We start from the raw sequence: 18,290 nt of genomic DNA, 5'->3' as shown, positions 1-18,290 counted from the left end.
GTTCCCCGTTAGCCCTGTTTCTTACTTTCTTGGTTGGCATCCTTCTCTTCCTAAACTGTGTTCTCTTGGTCCCACAATGACTTCTCCCTTGTTCATCCTGACTTCTGCTTGAGAATCAGTCCTTCACTATGGCTGATGATCTTCAGAACCAGCTGGACACTCCAGCGGATCCCATTGATGGCGGCTCTGCGGATGCCTCAACCGCACGGTCATCCGGTCCCCGCAGACTCCCCAAGAAGAGAACCAAGACAGGCTGCTTGAGTATGTTGCAGAATGCTGGAGAGAAGTTTCCCCATTGACCAGGCCTCGTAGCTTGTCGAAAGCGCCGGATCAAGTGCGGCGAAGAGAAGCCAATATGCACCAACTGCGTCAAGTCCAAGCGGATCTGCGAGGGTTATGCCCAGCGGGTCATCTTCAAGAACCCCATAGGCATCTTCGGTTCTTTTAGCGGCGGCCATGGTCAGCATCACCAGATGGAGCAACAGCATATGGGAGTACCGATATACAACGACTATGGCTTTCAACTTCCTCCCCAACAAGCGGCAGCCGCTGCTCAGCATCCAATGCTCGCTCCGCGACCTGTTGATCCGGCAACTATGGGATATCATTCCTTGCCATCACAGATGCCTTCGTCGAGCTACACTCAACCGCTTAATACATTTCCCTTCTACGGTCAAGCAGCTTCGATGCAACCGCCAGGCCATTTGTCAATGGCTCAAAGCGAAAGTGCATCCATCCCCCCAAACCTAACTAACTACTCACAATTGCAGCAGCCAGTGGAATCGAGTCAGATAAACACCATACCGGGGCCACAGACAAACGTGCAGATTGCACCGCGAATCATCGCTCCAATCGAGCAGTCGGCTGGAGAAAATGCCTCCAATCTTTCCCCGATTCCAGCTTTCAATCCCATATCAAGTGGCCAAGAGTTTGATACCAACGTAATACCCCAGGTATGCATTGTCGTTGTCTCTACGGTTTGCAGCTGGTATGCTGAGTATGATTTTCTAGATGATTCAGCATTTGCCTACGATATATCATTATCAACCACCACCGGGACAACCACCGCAGCAGTTACGATCTCATGAACAATTTATACCCCATCAGATTCCTCTTAAATCACAATTAATATACATGGAGGATGAAAGCGAGGACTATTATGACGTGGACTCGGACGATGAAATGGGGGATCAATCACAGACCGAAGGCTTCAATCAACTGAGTCTCATCATGGCCTCTGCCAATCGCGATGAGCGCCAACTGCGTTCTTTCACGACTTATCTCAACGAGCCGAACGTTCTCGCCTCATACCGTCCTACGCTTGGCTCTTCTCCCTTGAATAACCCCAAAACAGCCCGCATCTTCGCTCACTTCATTCACTCAACTGGCCCTTCCTTGTCTATATTTGAAAGACATCCTACCGATTCCTCGATTGTCCTGGGGGCAGCTGTACCATCTGCACAACAGGGTCTATGGGTCTATACCCTTGCGCTCAAGGCTTTGGAGCATCCAGCCCTTCTCCAGGCAATACTAGCTGTCAGTAGCTTGCATATTGCCTACCTACAACAAGTTTCCACAGCAGTATCTTTGAAGCACTACCACTATGCCTTGAAACGAGTTGGTACTGCAGTCGGACTTCCACTTCGACGCAAACAAATCGGTACCTTGGCCGCCACTCTTCTACTAGGCTATTACGAGGTGATATCTGCCGATCATTCGAAATGGAATAACCACTTGGCCGGGTCCACCCATCTTATCCGAGAGATCGATTATGCCAGAACCACCAGAGATCTTCGGGCCCATCGACGCAGAGTTAATTCGCAGCGACGCGAGTCAGACTGGTCAAACTTGGGGTGGGGGATGTCTGGACAGGTCTCTGAGGACGATCCCTTCTTGGAGAAAGAGGATAGCGTCGATGAAGCTCTCATAGGCACCATTATGGGACGAGCTGTCAATTACGATTATTTTGGTGGGATCGATGAAGAACATACGCTGCCTCCCAAGAGACATTTCACTCGTAAGGACATTGAGGTGTTCCGAATTCAGTGTGATCTATATTGGTGGTATTTGAAGCAAGATGTGATCCAGAGTTTCGTGGGTGGAAACAAATTATTGTAAGTCTACACCTGCCATTAATGGAAGGAAAATAATTGCTCATGATACAAACCAGAATGCCCTACTCACAATGGGGTCAATGCCCTCCCCGGGCAGGAATTGGCCGATTAGATGCAATCTACGGTTCGGCTGACCATTTGTGGCTGCTGCTCGCTCGGGTGACAGATTTTGGCTTCCGTGATCGTAAGCGGAAGCTGAGAACCCTGAAGGCAGGTGGCATAGACTGGAAACCAGGGCCTGAGCTGTTCCAATTCATGGGACGCTTCGCTGGCGGCCCTCCTGGTCAAAGACCTGGACCACCTGGCAGCTTTGCTCCGGGGCCTCCCCCTGGTCCTCCTTCAGGCATGCCCAGCATGCAACCTAGAGGTGAACCTAGACGCCCATCAATGGCAGAACCTGCGGCAATGTCCCCTCCAAGCACCGGACCGACAGTGACTGACAGTCCACCCATGTACGGAATGATACCAGCCCAACCACCCGTACGCCTTCCCTCTGGATTCCAAGATAGGCCACGCGAGCCACGTTCGTCGCCGGACTTGGATGACCCAGCTCAAGACATGAGTTACAAGGAGGCCGAACAAGAATGGGAAGAGATCCTGGCCGCCATGGACACGTTTTCCCATGCGCTGGGCCGCGATTTCCAACCTTTGCCAGCGGATGTCGCACCCCCGATCTCAACTCCATTTGGTCCTGCCCTCCAATATCGTACTCATACCATCGCGGTAATTTGGGGATTTTACTATGCTATGCGTCTCCTTTTCAATCGGATTCACCCATCTATGCCGCCGGCTATTATGATGGCTGCTGGGGTAGCGGCTCCAACGACTGCCGGATATGCACAAACTGTCGGCAAAATCCTATCTGGCATCTACTACCCGCAACGCTTCAACCTGGAAGCTGGAAGTCTCAGTCCGAATCTGGGTTCTTCAATGACGGACATGACGGTGCCGTACTTTTTCGCTGCTGTGCAATATACTGATCCCACCCAGCGAACTTGGACGATTTCGAAACTGCGCGACATTTCCCGCCTGACTGGGTGGAAGAGCGCGGACGCTATTGCAGGTGGCTGTGAGAAAGCATGGATAGTCGCTGCAACGCAAGGTCGTGGACCGCCCTATCAACGGTCGTTTGAGACCGATCGGACCCGGGAAGTGGAACGACAGCATGAGGTAAGAATCCTCCTCAGCTACTCATGGATCCTTGGCCTCAAATGGGCCTGCTAATGTTTGCGCCACAGTCGGAGGCTGTGCTCGAGGAGGTTGACGATCGTCGATTCGTCCGAGTCAACCCAGACCGGGCTCATTGGGCTATGGGCATTTTGGAAGAGAACATTGCCAATTTGGAAGTCTAGAATTGGATATAACAAATGTCCTAGCTATTCCCTATCTTAGACATCCCATACCATCACATACAGTAGTGCCCAACATAGAAGCAAAGTTGTGGCGGAGAGTTTTATCTCCCCCACACCCAATATAGTCCGACCCAATGTCATCAGTGATCGGCTTCTGCCTGACGCTTTGTCTTCCATCTTATTTGATTTTGGCTTTCTATTTTCTCCTAAGGCAGATTCTTCGTTTCTCCATTCTGCTTCTTTGCCTTCAGTTTCTCTCTCTCTCGAGTGTGTCTCAGCCGTGGTTCCCTCGAACCCCTCCCCCACTCTCCGAAAGTCAGCCGCCCGCGTCATCCACGGTTCACATTTGTAGGGCATCTGATACTCCTTCCCAAATGTCTCGATATGGTGATTACCGTTCGTCAACAGGGACCCTGGACTCTCGCGACAGATATGACCGATACTCACGGGGTCCCCCGTCGCTGAACGACCCCGCCATGCCGAAGAGCGTTTTGAGGCGCGTCTCCATGATGAAGACCAATATGGCCCCCCTGCGCGTACACCAGGGAGGCTCTATCAAGATGACTATCTAGACCACCCATCATCCCCTGCTGGACCACTTGTGGCGCCTGACCGGCGCCGACGCGGTGACGACAGTCCGTCATTCCGACGTCCGCAGCTTATTAGGCGGCAGTCGTCCTTGGACACTTTCGACCGCATACCCCGGCGCAAGATGGAACAGTTCGAAGTGCGAGACCGCGCTCCCCGTACTCCTCGCGTACCTGTGCTTGCTCCGCCTCCCCGTCACCCGGGCCGTTATCGCGAGCGCGAGGTCTATGAGGATATTAGGATCGCTGAACCCGACTACTATGGCGACGAGGAGTTTAGAGAGATTAGGGATCGAGATATGACTGACCATCGCCGCCGCTCCAGTAGCACTGTCCGCAGACATCACGAGGAGAAACCTTACCCACGCAAAGGAAAGACTCGCGTTCCTCGTCACCTTGCCGATGTGTACGCCATCATGGATCTAGGCTATCCATTCAAGGAGGAGGTTAGTGTTCGGTTCTCCAATGATGCTGTCGTCGGGTGCTGACCTGGTTAGGGGGACGTGATCGTCATTCAGAAGGCGTTGTCAAAGGCTCAGATCGACGAAGTGCTCGCCCGGAGTCGTGAGTTCAGACGGCCTTCACCCGTGGAAAGTGAGTGTGACATCCTCATCCCCCAATTCCACTCAAGAAAGAGAGAACCTTGCTGAATGAGTTTCTAAACAGGCGAATACATCGCCATCCCACCCTCTCCTCCACTCAGGCCGCGTGAGAGGATAACCACGGAACACCTGCTCGTTGAGGCTGCTTCTCCGCGCACCAGCCATGAGGCATTCATCGTCGAAGCAGCACCTTCGCGTCACAGGTCACGATCGCGTCGTCCTGTGGAGCATTATGAAGAGGTTATCGAGCGGCCTGTAGGTCGGCCGGTAGATCGGTCGCGACTGCGGGCGGCTTCACGCGGGGTGTCCCGGCGACGGGCGATATCAGTCCATGACAATGGACCTCGTGTCTCGGCTCCAGTGCAATACATCGGAGCACGAGAAACCGAGAGTGCCCATACCAGCTCAATGGTTCTTGTACGTCCACGAGAGAGCGACCGTGATATCCAGAGTCTGGAAGAGGAGATCAGACGTCTTCGTATGGAGAAGCAGGGTGGAATTGAGATCACTCGCCAACGTGACACGGAGATCATTGACAATAGAGGTAACGAGGAGGAATTTACTGAGATTCGGAGGCAGGATCGCAAAGGTATGCAGCGACAGCTTTCCTATGTCCCTTTAGTGATGCTAATCATATTTAGAACCCAACTCTCGCATCATGCGTGCCATGATGGCAACTCTAACTTGAGCTGCTTTCTGTTCTGCTTTCCTGCTTTTATTACGAAGCGAAGGTTTACGACATTACGATTTTAATCTGATTCTAAGAGTTTATCTGGAAGCGGAATTCCGGGTATTACTATGTATTTTCTTACCCAATTTGCAAATGTCCTTTCGATATACATTTAGGTTCCCTTATACATTGAAGTTTCCACATATATGTTGAAAACGTTAGAAAGATCCTCGGCCTCTGCATGTGTAGGCTATCAAGGCGTATAGCGCTCAGGGGTGGGTTTCAGTTGAAATCAAATCTGTTGCCTGGATATGCCTGACTTTGGACCGCTCTTGACATCGCTCATTACTCTATTGTAACCCATAGTCCCTGTTTAAAGCTATCCCAATTGAGGCCATTCATACATTATAGGTGTACGTATCTTGAGAAGAGAAGAAGATATCCGTGACAAATGGTTGCGAAAAAGGCCTCGAGGAAGGCAGTCAAAAAGACTACTAAAAATGGAATACAGCTTCATACTTTCTATCTAAGCCTAGTGAGAAATAACCTACCAGGGTGCCAAAATCCATACCATGGAAGTATTCCACGGTCCGTATATCAGCGGCACCTCCGGGGCTGGACCCAGCCCCGACACCTTTTAAGGCGGATTTGGTCATCACTTAACACAGAAACCTACGATACATAGTCTTTTGGTAGTCGTCGTCAATACCAGTTGACCTTCTAAAAAAATGATCGGTCAGGAAAACGCGATTCCAAGGTTTGATATCCGCACTGATACAATGTCTTTGCCATCGGTTATAAGCTACCTAGGTGCCTCCTACCACGGGTTGATTTTCGAGATTTTCTCGATTCAGATTTAGCAGCTTCACCCTTCCTAGAGATTACAAGCTAGTCTAAAGTACCAGGTCCTCGCCCCTACCCATAGATTCTTAAGTCATTCGAGATGGCTATGTTTCCAGATACGATAAGGGATCAATATAACCATTTTACCTTCATAGGGAGTGGTATTTTATCCGAAGAATTTCACTATGAAAGATTTATATACCCCTTAGTCTTTATATACTTATTACTAATAGTCTTTTAGGATTCCTAAAGGGGGATAGGAAGTAGACCTATTAGTGGATGAAGTATATTATATCTTTTAGATGCTAACTTATACTCTAGCGAGACGTATACTATTCTTAGAGATATACGATTCTAGCTCGAGCGACAGTTACCTAAAGTTAAATGTTTAAATACCGAGAAGTTAGAATTTCCTCTAGGTTTATTACCCTACCATACGTATAAGGGCCACTAGCGTTCAATTTTCAGGTTCTCTAACTAGGAGAGATATATTAATAAACGACCTTCCTCGATAGAGCTCTTTGCAATCGCTATATTAACCCACTAAGAAATGACCGAGGCTGATTAGAAAAAGTCGAAGAAGAATCGGTTAAACGAGTCCTATTTTACTTTCCCGGTTTATCTTTCCTTCTTAGGGATTAGGGTTTTACTAACCTGCCATTAGCATTTAGTATCTCTGATAGACAAATTCGGCGGATGCCATATGTTCTAATCCTATTTTGATAGCAAGTTTCATATCTAGTTCTCAGAGCTCCTAGATCTAGGATATATGATTGCCGTGCCTGCTTACGGGCAAAGATACTTTGATATAGTTGACAGCGATTTTCTAGAGAAGTTGAACCTGCTTCTGAAATGGGCATGGCCTCTTACGCAAGGAAACACCGTTGCCAATGTTACGAGGATTTGTGGGAAGTGACTTGCCTGGATGATTTTGCTAGATATTCCGGTTTGCTTATTTTCAATTTTGACGTTGCTCTAAGTAAATGAACACCCTATTAAGGATCCGTCTTTCTTGATGGCTTTCACAATATACCTGTCGCCTTAGTACCAGTAATTGAATCAAGGAAAATCAGTCATCAGAGTAGCAAGATCATTGGGCTTGGAAGTTGACCTTGTTCCTTGTTTGGGCTTGAGGGCGCTGGCTACGAAGGTGTATAGCGCTGGAGGTCCGTTTCAACTGAAGTCGAATATGCTGCCTAAACATGCCAGGATTGGACTACTCTTGAGACCTAGGTATCTTAACTAGGCACTTATTATTACACAGTAAGGTCTATATCATAGTAATTCGGCTATTCTCATTTTCTGCCATCTTAAATCTAGGCATATTCAGACAGCACATTCGATTTTGATGGGAATCGACCTCTGAGCGCTATACACATTGGCAGCTGGCGTTCCTCTCAAGCGTTGCTGGTCTCTCCATGAAGCGCAACTACTACCTGTCTGGGCACACCAAGATGATCGCACTTGAGAGGCTGATCTCATAGGGTGGGGAGGTAGCATCTTCATGGTCTGTACTGCGTGGACTTATGCCAGCAAAACACTTGTTTTTAAACGCTCGAACGATCACGCCTTCAAACGAAGTATGGATTATATGCCCAATATGCTCATCCTAACGGCTCCTCAGCTGCACAATGCCTTTTTCATACACCTGTTTCTTTTAAAGTATGATAGAGATATTAAAGAAGCACAGAAAAAAACATACAAAACAAAACAAAGAAGGAAAGAATCAACTTGACGACCTGCCCTATGGATGCCTGATAACAAGTGGCGCAACTGAGGCGGTGCAAGGTCGAGACTGCGTCCCGCCCGCGGAGCACATGTGGTGATGTTCTATCATCATTCCATCCATTATCTCCCATTCCCTTCTTGTTTTCTTTTTCAGTTAAAATTTCCCAAATCCGCCAATCATGGATCGAATGCAGGCATTCGGAAAGAACTTCAGGTGAGTACACATTGTAGACCCCCTATCCTGTGGGCCCGAGTCCACTCATTTTCACTTGTGACCGGTCGCCTTACTAACATTGTGTTTCCTTATGGTTTTTTGGCGAACAGTGCAAGTTTCACGCCTTTTGCGCAGCGTACCCAGCAAATGATCAAGGAGCAGCTGGGCCAAGCCGAAGACAAGACCCAACTCCCCGATGAATACATTGAACTTGAGAAGCGCGTCGACGCGCTCAAGCTCGTCCACCAGAAGCTGTTGCAAGTGACGTGAGTAATCTTTGCTACCCTCTGCGCTTCAATGCGTGTTTCTTTCTACGGGCACTGACTGGTACCCTCTCTTGCGAACAGCTCCCAATACTCCAATGAGGCCTACGACTACCCTCCCAACATCCGCGAGTCCTTCAATGACCTCGGCCGCACCATCAATGAGAAGGTCCAGCTCTTGTCGCAGGCAGGCTCGCCCGCTGAGGCCCAAGCTGCCTTGACTGCCCCGCCTTCCGCAAAGCCCCAACCCAAGACCTTCAACCACGCGATCGCCCGCGCTTCCCTCGCCGGTTCTCAGACACTCGCGCAGAGCACTGAGGGTGAGGACCCTCTTGCTACTGCGTTGGAGAAGTACGCCCTGGCCGAGGAGAAGGTCGGCGAGGCTCGCCTGGCCCAGGATGCCCAGATCCAGTCCCGCTTCCTGGCTGGCTGGAACACCACCCTCAACACCAACTTGATGTTCGCTGCTAAAGCGCGCAAGAATGTTGAGAATGCTCGCTTGATGCTTGACTCGATCAAGGCTAGCAAGAAGGCGTCTGCCCACGGGGATTTGGATAACCTGAGCGAGGATGCCCGTGCGGAGATCGAGCAGGCCGAGGACGAATTTGTTGGCCAGACCGAGGAGGCCGTGAGTGTGATGAAGAACGTACGTATCTCTTGGTTTATATCTTATTTTCTACCCTGTACTTGGGTTCATGTTCAACCCCCGTCACATGGAACTAACATTGTCTGAATCAGGTCCTTGATACCCCTGAACCCCTGCGCAACCTGGCCGATTTGATTGCCGCTCAGCTTGAGTTCCACAAGAAGTCATATGAGATCCTCAGCGAGCTTGCTCCCACCGTGGATGCCTTGCAGGTCGAGCAGGAGGTACGTTCCTAGTTATTCTTGTCCATTAATCTATCGCTTCTAACGAGTTCTTTGTAGGCCAGCTACCGCAAAATTCGTGAAGGCGCATAAATGATTTCCCTTTTTTCGTTTCCTCTGTTTAATTGTTCTGCCTGGCTTCGATTTTGTCTGTTATCCGAGCCATGGCATTGTCTTTTTGTATCTAAGCCTTTTTGCTTCTGCTGTGCCGTCCCAACAGGTAATTCAGTCAGAATCCTTGTGCTTGGAAGGTGATATCTATATCAAAGCCCTTTTAAAAACCCATAATCTATTGGAATTGTAGAGCACATGCCACCCTCATAGATGTAACGATGTCATACCGTTCTCGATCCACCGCCCGCGCGTTCTGCCTCAGGCATCAGCCTCCCGCTAGCTCCAGGAGCTCCGACATCAACGGAGACACTTCGACTCGCCAGGCCGCTATCTCCAGCCCACAACACATTTGACAGCGCCATATCCTTTGAACAAGCCATTCCAATACCCGGCTTACCTCACACTTGCGCAAAGTGTCATCGACCGATCACAATCGTGTCACGCCGCATCGACACATCGATTACTTGTCCACCCACCCGCGCTGTCAAAGGGCCTGGACATTTCGAGGCGTATTCTCAACGTATCCATAACGGACATCAAACGATAAGCTTCGTTTGTGTTCATATTCCCACGTCACCAGCTCTTCGACCATATCGACGTCTGCAAACAACGCCGAGGGACCTCCGCTCCAGGTTGTGCTTTACTCCAACGAACGAATACCATAACCCACCAACGACAAAATGGCGAACGGGTATGTTCCACATTCCCTCGTGACCCTATTCAAGATCTTCTTTCTACATATCGAGCAATGGGTTGAATGTGTATCTGGTAACGGGTGTTTGCATTGTCAATCTACTCCGCAGCGCCTCGACCATCCAATACTCTGCCCGATAAGATTACAAAGGATAGTCGCTGACATTTTATTTTGCAGCTGGAGCTTGGTCATTGGCTTGGTCATCATTGTGGCTCTCTCTACAGCAGCCTGGTTCCTGAGCCCGAAGGGCGATAACCAAACGTGAGTTCAAGCCTTGCTATTTAGATGCTGGGCATCGAACCCAGCAGTCTGTCCCATTTGGACTCTGGAGCAACCGAAAATACTGACTCTGCTATCCTTAGACTCTTCCGCAGCACACTCATCCTTTCCTTCATTTCCTGTTACTTGATGTGGGGTACGTATCATCTCCCGGCTTCTAGATCTGCTTTTATCCATCATTTGACCACTACAAGAAAACAGATGCTAACAAATATGTCCAATCTAGCAATCGTCTTTCTGTCACAGTGGCATCCCCTTATCGCACCCAAGCGGTCAGATATCAGACCTGATCGTGTACCACAATAGAGACATTTCTCGCTTTCTGGTTTCTTCCATTTTTTCTGTCAAACTCCGCCAATCAAAATTTCGGGCAATTCTCGGTTGCGGAGCATGTTTTTGTGTTTTTGTCTTGTCCAGTCATCAGGACATTGTGTGGTGAAGCCAGGCCCGATCTATATCATGCCACTATATCCTTCCGTTGGACAGGAATGAAACCCACTTTTGCCTTTCCTGCGACTTAGGACCAAGTGGCAGGCTACTTATGGAATTGGCCTGCATTGCGAACCCCTGGGTCCGCATATGATTCGCAATTGGTTTATGTTTTTTTGTATACATGTAGCTTTTCCTCTAGATATCTGACTTGTTGTTGGCAGCGTTCTATCTGTATGTTTCGTTTTGATCGGGCACAATGCTTTTTCTTTCTTTTCGAGGGCTCTTGTATGCCTTTCTACCATGGTATTCGGTCTTGACCTAAGGCTTCGCACATATGTAGCAGTCTATACCAGATTTTAGGCCACGGTCGCGGTTCTCCCAATCGCCGCTTTATGTGATGGCGCTCAGTGAGCACTCAGCCTTGCTCGGTGAACCTCGGAACGCTTAGTGTATGATCAGTCAGTACTCAGGCTACAGTCTGGAAATAAAGGCATATACATATACTCGGCAGAGGGACTATGACGGAAATCAAAAAAAAAGTTAGAAAAAAAGAAATAGGATGGTTCCAGAGGGGGTCGAACCCTCGACTTTGGCGTTATTAGCACCACACTCTAACCAACTGAGTTATGGAACCAGATCATGTGATGGCGGCAAGAATTTACATTAATCAATGTGTTTCTATATGCCTAGGTATATAGGCCTCGTTATGTTAAGGTCATACCGGTTGACCGACAGAATTATTTCGGACATCTACTCCTGGAATTCAATGAGCTCTCTCCAACCGTTACAGCAAGGTCCTAGAGCGGTATCTAACTGTGGACATATGGGCAAAGCTTGAGAATAACCCCACGCCTGGTGTAGGACTAGTTGGCGATAGGGGACTATTCTCCCTTGGTGGGTAATTGGATGTCCTGAGATTCACGGGATTTGTCCGCAGTTTTTAACAGGATCTTGGATAGATCACGGTCGATGAATGGCGATATCCAAACAACTGCTGGCATTTACATGCATATTCTCTAGCTCTCGAATGATCCCCAGCATGTCTGCCTGTACGTCGGCCAAGCAAAAGCTTGGAAACAGGATAGCGGCGCAGAATGATAGGTTATGGCGCAGAAAATAACCAGTCTTCATTATCACGTTTGGGATTCGCAAGAAGACATGTGTTCTAAGTTCGTTACACTTACGATATTCAACGGTGAAGGGCCGAAGGGTATAATCTATCTAGATATGAATAACGTCTACTGGATTTATCAGAGATCCAGATGACCTGTTTGTTCGGAACCCTCACTGGCAAAGATCTCGACAGTACCTGCGGACCGTTCATCCGCTGGCCGCAATCTCAAGTTCTCAACGTCGTCCCGCCTATATGGCACAGGTTTCCTGACGAGAATTTACCGGCAAAAAAAGGAGCTTTTGACCGCAGGGTTCGAAGCACTGATGCGCTCAGATGACCCTGCCATTCGATCATAGGTGGGCCAAACCACAACTTCATATAACGATTTCAGGAACCCTCCCGACCCGCGGCTACACCGCTATTAGTTTGAGAAAAATCAGAGGCAGCTCTAGAAACCTTGGAGGCTAATGAAAAGACAGTCATTGATAGGGTGAAATTCTATCAGGCCGAGGACAAAGAGAGAACTATACGTTGTGCTCTAGGCCGCGATCGCGGTTATATCACGCACGGGAGATGTAATATTCCTCTACCTCAGTCGCTTAGTATATCACCTGAGAGTAAGCTTTTTTCCAACTTCATCTCTGTGGGATGACGGCTTCTTACCGCTACGCATCTGAAGCAATACCCTGCGATTCAGGGGGTCGACTTGCGATATTGATCAAAGGCTGCAATTCTTCCGGTAATGAAGTCGCTGAATGGGTTAAAAGCTCTGGGGTTAAGGCCGCTATGAGAATAAACACGCTAGTTGATATACTAGATGGTATCGCCTCTCACCGAGACTCGCTCGTCTTGTCGCCGATGTGAGGAGCAAGGAAAAAGGACCACCGCGGAAGACCAACTACACGAACGAGTAGCGCCAGTATAAAATCATAAAACCAGTAATCACATATGCGCGATTGAAGTGAGCTGCCTGGAATGGCCGTATCATGCTGATGATCTCATGCGGGAGGTTGACAAGGTCATCAGCGGAAGGAGAATGCTTTCAATCGTCGAAGCCGGGGGTTTGAAAATACACAAGCTTAAACGGGACAGACTCGCCCATAGCTGCATGTACATTAGGACCTACCAGCATGAAATCGAGTCACTAGGCTAGTATAATGTGCAGCCTCAGCCCATGCTCTGCCTTACCCTACTACTTTACCAAATAAGAGAATAAGAGGTGAAGTGCCCACTGTCCATCAGATGCGTGAGGATTTGAGGCAGCAATGGCCGAGCGACCTCATCGTATAGCAAGTCGCCGAGATAAGCTCAACATTCTCTCATCACGGTAAATGAGTGGTCGTGGCAGTGACCACATAGGTAGTAGCAAAGAAAAGAGTGCATATAACCACTGGTTAGCCTTTTCGTAGTTGATACTTGGCTACGGATTACAATCATGACCTAATATTTGGTCGCTCTAAATGGAAGATATTTGATTCTTTTTACAGGTATAGTATGCAGAATATTGGAAGTATTCTTAGAATAAGAAATGGCGAAACGAGGGAGCCGGATGCTGACGATAGGATGTATGTTTACACAGAATCTGAACTGTTTTTTAAATGACATTCTATCGCCCTTCGAAATACTATAGTATGGATATGTATTTACTAATTCTTGCTCGTATAAAGGCGGTGCATTTGCCGGAGAGAATGACGGACTTAGCGACAATACCGTAAAGATGTAGTCACCTAGGTAGGTTGTTTTAATAGAGAAATAAATGTACCCCTCATTCTCAAAGTCCGGGAAAGCCCTACCCGACTGCATCAATATGACATGCAGACCAGCTGGAATTGATTTGATTGATCTTTAAGAACGATAAAAAAACTGAGGACTTAAAAAAGAAGTTTGTGTAAGAATGGTGGTTCCAGAGGGGGTCGAACCCTCGACTTTGGCGTTATTAGCACCACACTCTAACCAACTGAGTTATGGAACCGTGTATTGTAAGAATCGAAAATACGGAGAAATACAGACGACTGAATGAACCACCACGACAACCCCATACAAATGGTCTACTGTTTTTCCTACTCCGTACGGAATACCGCATCACAAACCAAGGTTGATACCTTGGTAGGTTTTAAACTTTCACCTCGTAGTATAAGGTTCCTCCCTCTATACTCTGGAGTAAAGGTTCCCATATAGCTTAATTCCGTCCTCAGCTTAGCCGTACAGAGCTGGATTGTACACAGTTTTATCCAATACGTAGCTTTATGCAGCAGGCAGTTTAGTCCAGTACGCATTTTACCTAGGTAGTCTAGTACACACCTGAGCTCTATCCAGTATATAGTTCAACCATATATACAGTTTAGTCGAGTACACTTTAACTCGAGTGCTCATTTTGATTCAGTGCCTCCAACGCCATACTTTGGTCTGAGTAATATAGAAATGTGAAAAAGTCGTGAATACAGCAGCTCACTAATTTTCTGCCAGCTGAAAAAAAGCTCCCCATTATCATGGTGGTTCATTCGGTCTTCCGTACGGAGTACTCCGTGGAGGAACATGAGGTATAAAGAATATAGAGTAGCAAAAAGTGGAGGTGAAGAAGGGACCAAAAAAGAAATCGTGGTTCCAGAGGGGGTCGAACCCTCGACTTTGGCGTTATTAGCACCACACTCTAACCAACTGAGTTATGGAACCAGTTGATATCAAATTCCAGAATATTGTGCACTATGAGCCTAAAGCATTAAAGCCGGATAAAATCCCAGTTTATAGATCGATTTGCAAGTCACCCGGCTTCAATTTGAATAAAACCACAGCTATCCTAGAAGGATCGCCCCAGGCTGTTATTCGGATTCTTTCTCCGCTCGGCATACCTATCAAGGCCTCTTACAGTAATTATATTTCCAATGCATTCTCCGAGTGACAATGCATAAGTCCTTCACGACGTTGGCGCCTAGGAACGATATGTACTTCTGCTACTGTGTAGGCCCTAGCAAGATGAAGTCACTAATGTTTCCGCTACCACATCAGTCTACTCAGTGAGCAAAAAGCGGCACAGGGTGAGCACTGAAGCGGAGAAGGAAAGCCATCTCGGGTGGCCTAAAATCCGGTGTATATGTTCATTGATGGCACTATGCGAAGCGCCCAGCCTTCCTATAGCCATATATATATACACAACTCGGGAGCAAATAAAGCTCGATTTGATTATGATTATGTGTAGAGTATGTACGTACCTAATTGAATCCGTTCATCAACCGACTCCCACGGCCCCTAGGATCACTTTCTGCACCGCCCACCGCGCAATTTGACCCGCAACGGCAACAGCAACAGCGCGTAGATACCCACAACCAAGTAATATGTATAACGCCTCAATATTACTCAACAGGACCAGATGCGTATCGACGACACCCAAGGAAAGCAGCGAAGCGAGCAAGTCAAAAACACCCGTCAAATAACTCGTCGGCGTGGAAGTTCGGAGCGAAGAAGCCGTGGCTGCTAGCCATGATTCCAGGAACGAAGAAGAATGCGCTAAAGCCGGAGCCGAGGCCGACAGTGGAGCGGAGATTGCTGCTTTAGCAGAGAGGAGCGAAGACGTTTGTCGAACTGTCGCGAATAGAGTTTCGTGTACCGTGCTCGGCATCGTAGCTGGCTGCGTCGGTGACTGGATTTGCGCTGCCGTGGGACTGTGTGCCGGGGCGTTGGAGAGGCTGCCGCTGCCGTCTGCGCCCCAGATCACAAGGAGGATGGGGAAGAGCTTTGCGCAGCTGCTGACCAGTAGGGCGGTGCTGATCGCTGCTGGGCTTGCGGCTGTTGGAGGGGGAGGGGTTGGATGTTCTGCAGCGGGGCTGTTGATGTTCGCCGGAGGGGCGGCGCAGGCCGGGGTGGTAATGGTGGTATTGATGTACCTTGTGGTGGTGAGGATAGGTCCGTTGGGGAGGTGACCTCGTTATATGAGTTCGGGTTTGGGGTTGGTTTTGGCGGGCTTGCAAGGGGATTCAAGGGAGTTTGCGTAATCGTGTTGACTGGTGCAGCGGACGGCGAGGGCCGCATTGTCGGCGTCGGGGGACCCGAGGTGGAGGGAGTGGCATCTCCGGCGGTTCTTGTGCTAGCGTTGGTGCTGACATTGTGGGTACCGCTGCGGCTGTCTGGCCTGGTATATCGGCGAGATTTTGGCACTAGAATTGATGCCAGAAGGCGCACAGTGAGGTGATGCGCAAGCGTTGCGATTGCGTTCAAGCTAAGGAAGAAGAGATATTGGATAATGATCGGAGCGCGTGAGAGGAAGGTCGCTGCGAGTGATGGGTTCTTCTCGATGCGGGCCCAGGTGAGATAGACGTCGAAGAGAAGGAGAAGAATTCCGAGGCGAATGATGGACCGCTATAAGGTTATTTCATCAGGTCATCGCTCACGAGTTCTGTCGGATAGTATACCCACATCGAACTGGTTATCGTCTCGCCCGAGTCGATTGAAGAGAAGATGCCGGTATACCTGATTCCAGTTATGTCAGGCTGCAAATATCACATGAGGCGTGGCCAGGCTTACCTGGGGTTTGATGAGCACCAAGTCAATGAAGAGCACAACAAAGTCGTATTCGACGTATTTGTCGGCAAAACGCTGGCATCGCGGGCATTGCGTTAGTCGCACACCCTTGCCTTGGGATCGGTCATCTGCACGGCTATATGCGCTGTACAGATGTGAGACCGGATAGGAACACTCAATGCAAATAGGCATCGTGTTATGTCGGACTCTCGAATATGCAGATTACAGCTATCCTACCGGGGAATCAAAGGCGGTGAACCTACACCTCGTACCTGCACAGCCGAGGACTACAGCGAACAACCAATCCCATTCTTAACCACCGCGGATATCTACTCGTTCAGTCCGTTGTCTCTAACTAGTAGACACTTCGTCTACACAAGGATTCCCAGATCACAGTCTGGGAAGCTTATCGCAAAAACAAAAAAAAGAAACTCCGATAGGGGGAATCGAACCCCCGGCTGCCGTGTGAGAGACGGCGATGTTAGCCACTACACCATATCGGATATTGGATGAAGGGCTGCTCTCTTAAATTTATTTTGAACCCTTGGAGTTAGTACACTTCATCCTATCCGTTTCCTTGCGTGGTTCTATATAATCCCTCCCATCGCCCCTTCAACTTCTCGCTACGTTTCGCCCGCCCGCTTTTCCTTTCTCTTCGTCTTTATCCGTGCTCTATAGGTGAGGCATTTATGCTATTGATCTAGATCACCGAGCTCCTAAGCTCCGCTACCCCCTTATCCCTCGATGTGACTCATCGGCTATTCTGCGATCGTGCGAATGTAATCCAATCTGTTGCCCGCCCTCGTCTAGCCCTATCTTCCTTAGCTCCGACCGGTACGCTCAAGATAAGACCGCCTTTTCCCTTATTACGCGATACAGTAGGCTCACCGTTTTAGATATCAATCGGCCGGTTTATAGTTAACTTCTACGTAAGCAGGCGCAGTCGCCCTATATTCTTCTAAGAAATCGTCCCTATACAGCGGGGCTATAAATCTGCTTCTATACTAATATACTGTGTGAGAGCTATATCGACCTTGCCTAATAGCGCTCGCGTTAATTTAGAACCGAAGATGATAGGGATCGGATTTCTCGGCCGCGATTCATGACTTGCCTAGCGATTAACTTAGGGATAGTTTTTTTTTTACGATGACTATAATATTCACGGCGTTCAGATCTATAACGCCGTAAGGCGACGCCGTTATCCGCGCGGAAACATCTAGTACACTAATCTATTATATAGTCGATTCTAGAGATCTACGCCGTCTTGATCCATATAATCAAGGCGCCTTATGACCGAACCAATTGACTTCATGATCGATTGGCATAGAGGACGAGGTAGAAGGATAAGGAATAGGTCATGCGGACTAGAGATAGAGGTAGCGTATGTCTCTATATTAGTCCGCTTTTCCGCGTTTCGTCTTTTGTCTCGAGTTATAGAACAACTAGTGAGCAGAGCTTAATCAATCTAGTGTAGACTTCCGGTCGGTAAGGTTGGACCCTGACCCTCTGAGGTGCGGGTGGAGGTTCCTAATCTTGGACCCGCGGGGCGGGTGAGTGCCAGGTCTAGCTGTATGTATCGAGAGTCGAATCACGTCAAGTCTCGGGGACTATTTGTTTATGCGGTCCGATTTCGGTCGCAGGCAGAGCTTTCAACTGTCGTACGATGACGATGTGAGAACACTGGAGAATGAGAATGACTGTCAGCGATGTTCTTCAAAAGTCACGCTGATGGAACTTGATGAAATGCGAATCAGTTGATCCGATCTGGATGAAGTGGGCTGCTGCGGGACGGGCCGATGCAGGCCCCCACAAATGCAGTGAAAAAACTGATCTGGGTGCTCGGAGTCTTCGAGCAAGGGCCTCATAACCTGTCAGCGAAGAAGAAGGCTATATAGGAATGAA

At 48.7% G+C, this 18,290-nt stretch overlaps 5 protein-coding genes across 5 annotated transcripts; 4 read left to right on the top strand and 1 right to left on the bottom strand.

Annotated features, from left to right (window-relative positions):
- Positions 1–128: 128 nt before the first annotated feature.
- On the top strand, positions 129–3,466 carry N7457_005446 (uncharacterized protein; the record flags this gene model as incomplete). Its single annotated transcript, XM_057176490.1, has 5 exons — positions 129–261; positions 313–953; positions 1,012–2,114; positions 2,171–3,284; positions 3,353–3,466. The coding sequence occupies 5 exons, from the start codon at positions 129–131 to the stop codon at positions 3,464–3,466; spliced, it is 3,105 nt and encodes a 1,034-aa protein (XP_057030792.1).
- A 384-nt stretch (positions 3,467–3,850) lies between these two features.
- Positions 3,851–5,343, top strand: N7457_005445 (uncharacterized protein; the record flags this gene model as incomplete). The annotated part of the gene is made up of 5 exons (XM_057176489.1): positions 3,851–3,862; positions 3,954–4,499; positions 4,551–4,647; positions 4,720–5,244; positions 5,297–5,343. 5 exons carry the CDS (start codon positions 3,851–3,853, stop codon positions 5,341–5,343), a joined length of 1,227 nt encoding a protein of 408 aa, XP_057030791.1.
- Positions 5,344–8,075: 2,732 nt separating this feature from the next.
- On the top strand, positions 8,076–9,333 carry N7457_005444 (BAR domain-containing protein; the record flags this gene model as incomplete). Its single annotated transcript, XM_057176488.1, has 5 exons — positions 8,076–8,110; positions 8,221–8,376; positions 8,458–9,019; positions 9,112–9,243; positions 9,301–9,333. The coding sequence occupies 5 exons, from the start codon at positions 8,076–8,078 to the stop codon at positions 9,331–9,333; spliced, it is 918 nt and encodes a 305-aa protein (XP_057030790.1).
- Positions 9,334–10,034: 701 nt separating this feature from the next.
- On the top strand, positions 10,035–10,633 carry N7457_005443 (uncharacterized protein; the record flags this gene model as incomplete). The annotated part of the gene is made up of 4 exons (XM_057176487.1): positions 10,035–10,045; positions 10,199–10,309; positions 10,411–10,463; positions 10,554–10,633. 4 exons carry the CDS (start codon positions 10,035–10,037, stop codon positions 10,631–10,633), a joined length of 255 nt encoding a protein of 84 aa, XP_057030789.1.
- A 4,466-nt stretch (positions 10,634–15,099) lies between these two features.
- Positions 15,100–16,580, bottom strand: N7457_005442 (sterol homeostasis protein ARV1; the record flags this gene model as incomplete). The annotated part of the gene is made up of 4 exons (XM_057176486.1): positions 15,100–15,683; positions 15,755–16,226; positions 16,284–16,337; positions 16,392–16,580. 4 exons carry the CDS (start codon positions 16,578–16,580, stop codon positions 15,100–15,102), a joined length of 1,299 nt encoding a protein of 432 aa, XP_057030788.1.
- Positions 16,581–18,290: the final 1,710 nt, after the last annotated feature.

The sequence above is a fragment of the Penicillium paradoxum genome, assembly GCF_028828445.1.
Source record: "Penicillium paradoxum strain IBT 22861 chromosome Unknown utg000005l_segment0_segment0, whole genome shotgun sequence".
Classification (NCBI taxonomy): Eukaryota; Fungi; Ascomycota; class Eurotiomycetes; order Eurotiales; family Aspergillaceae; genus Penicillium; species Penicillium paradoxum.
This window is presented reverse-complemented; position numbering and strand designations above follow the sequence as displayed.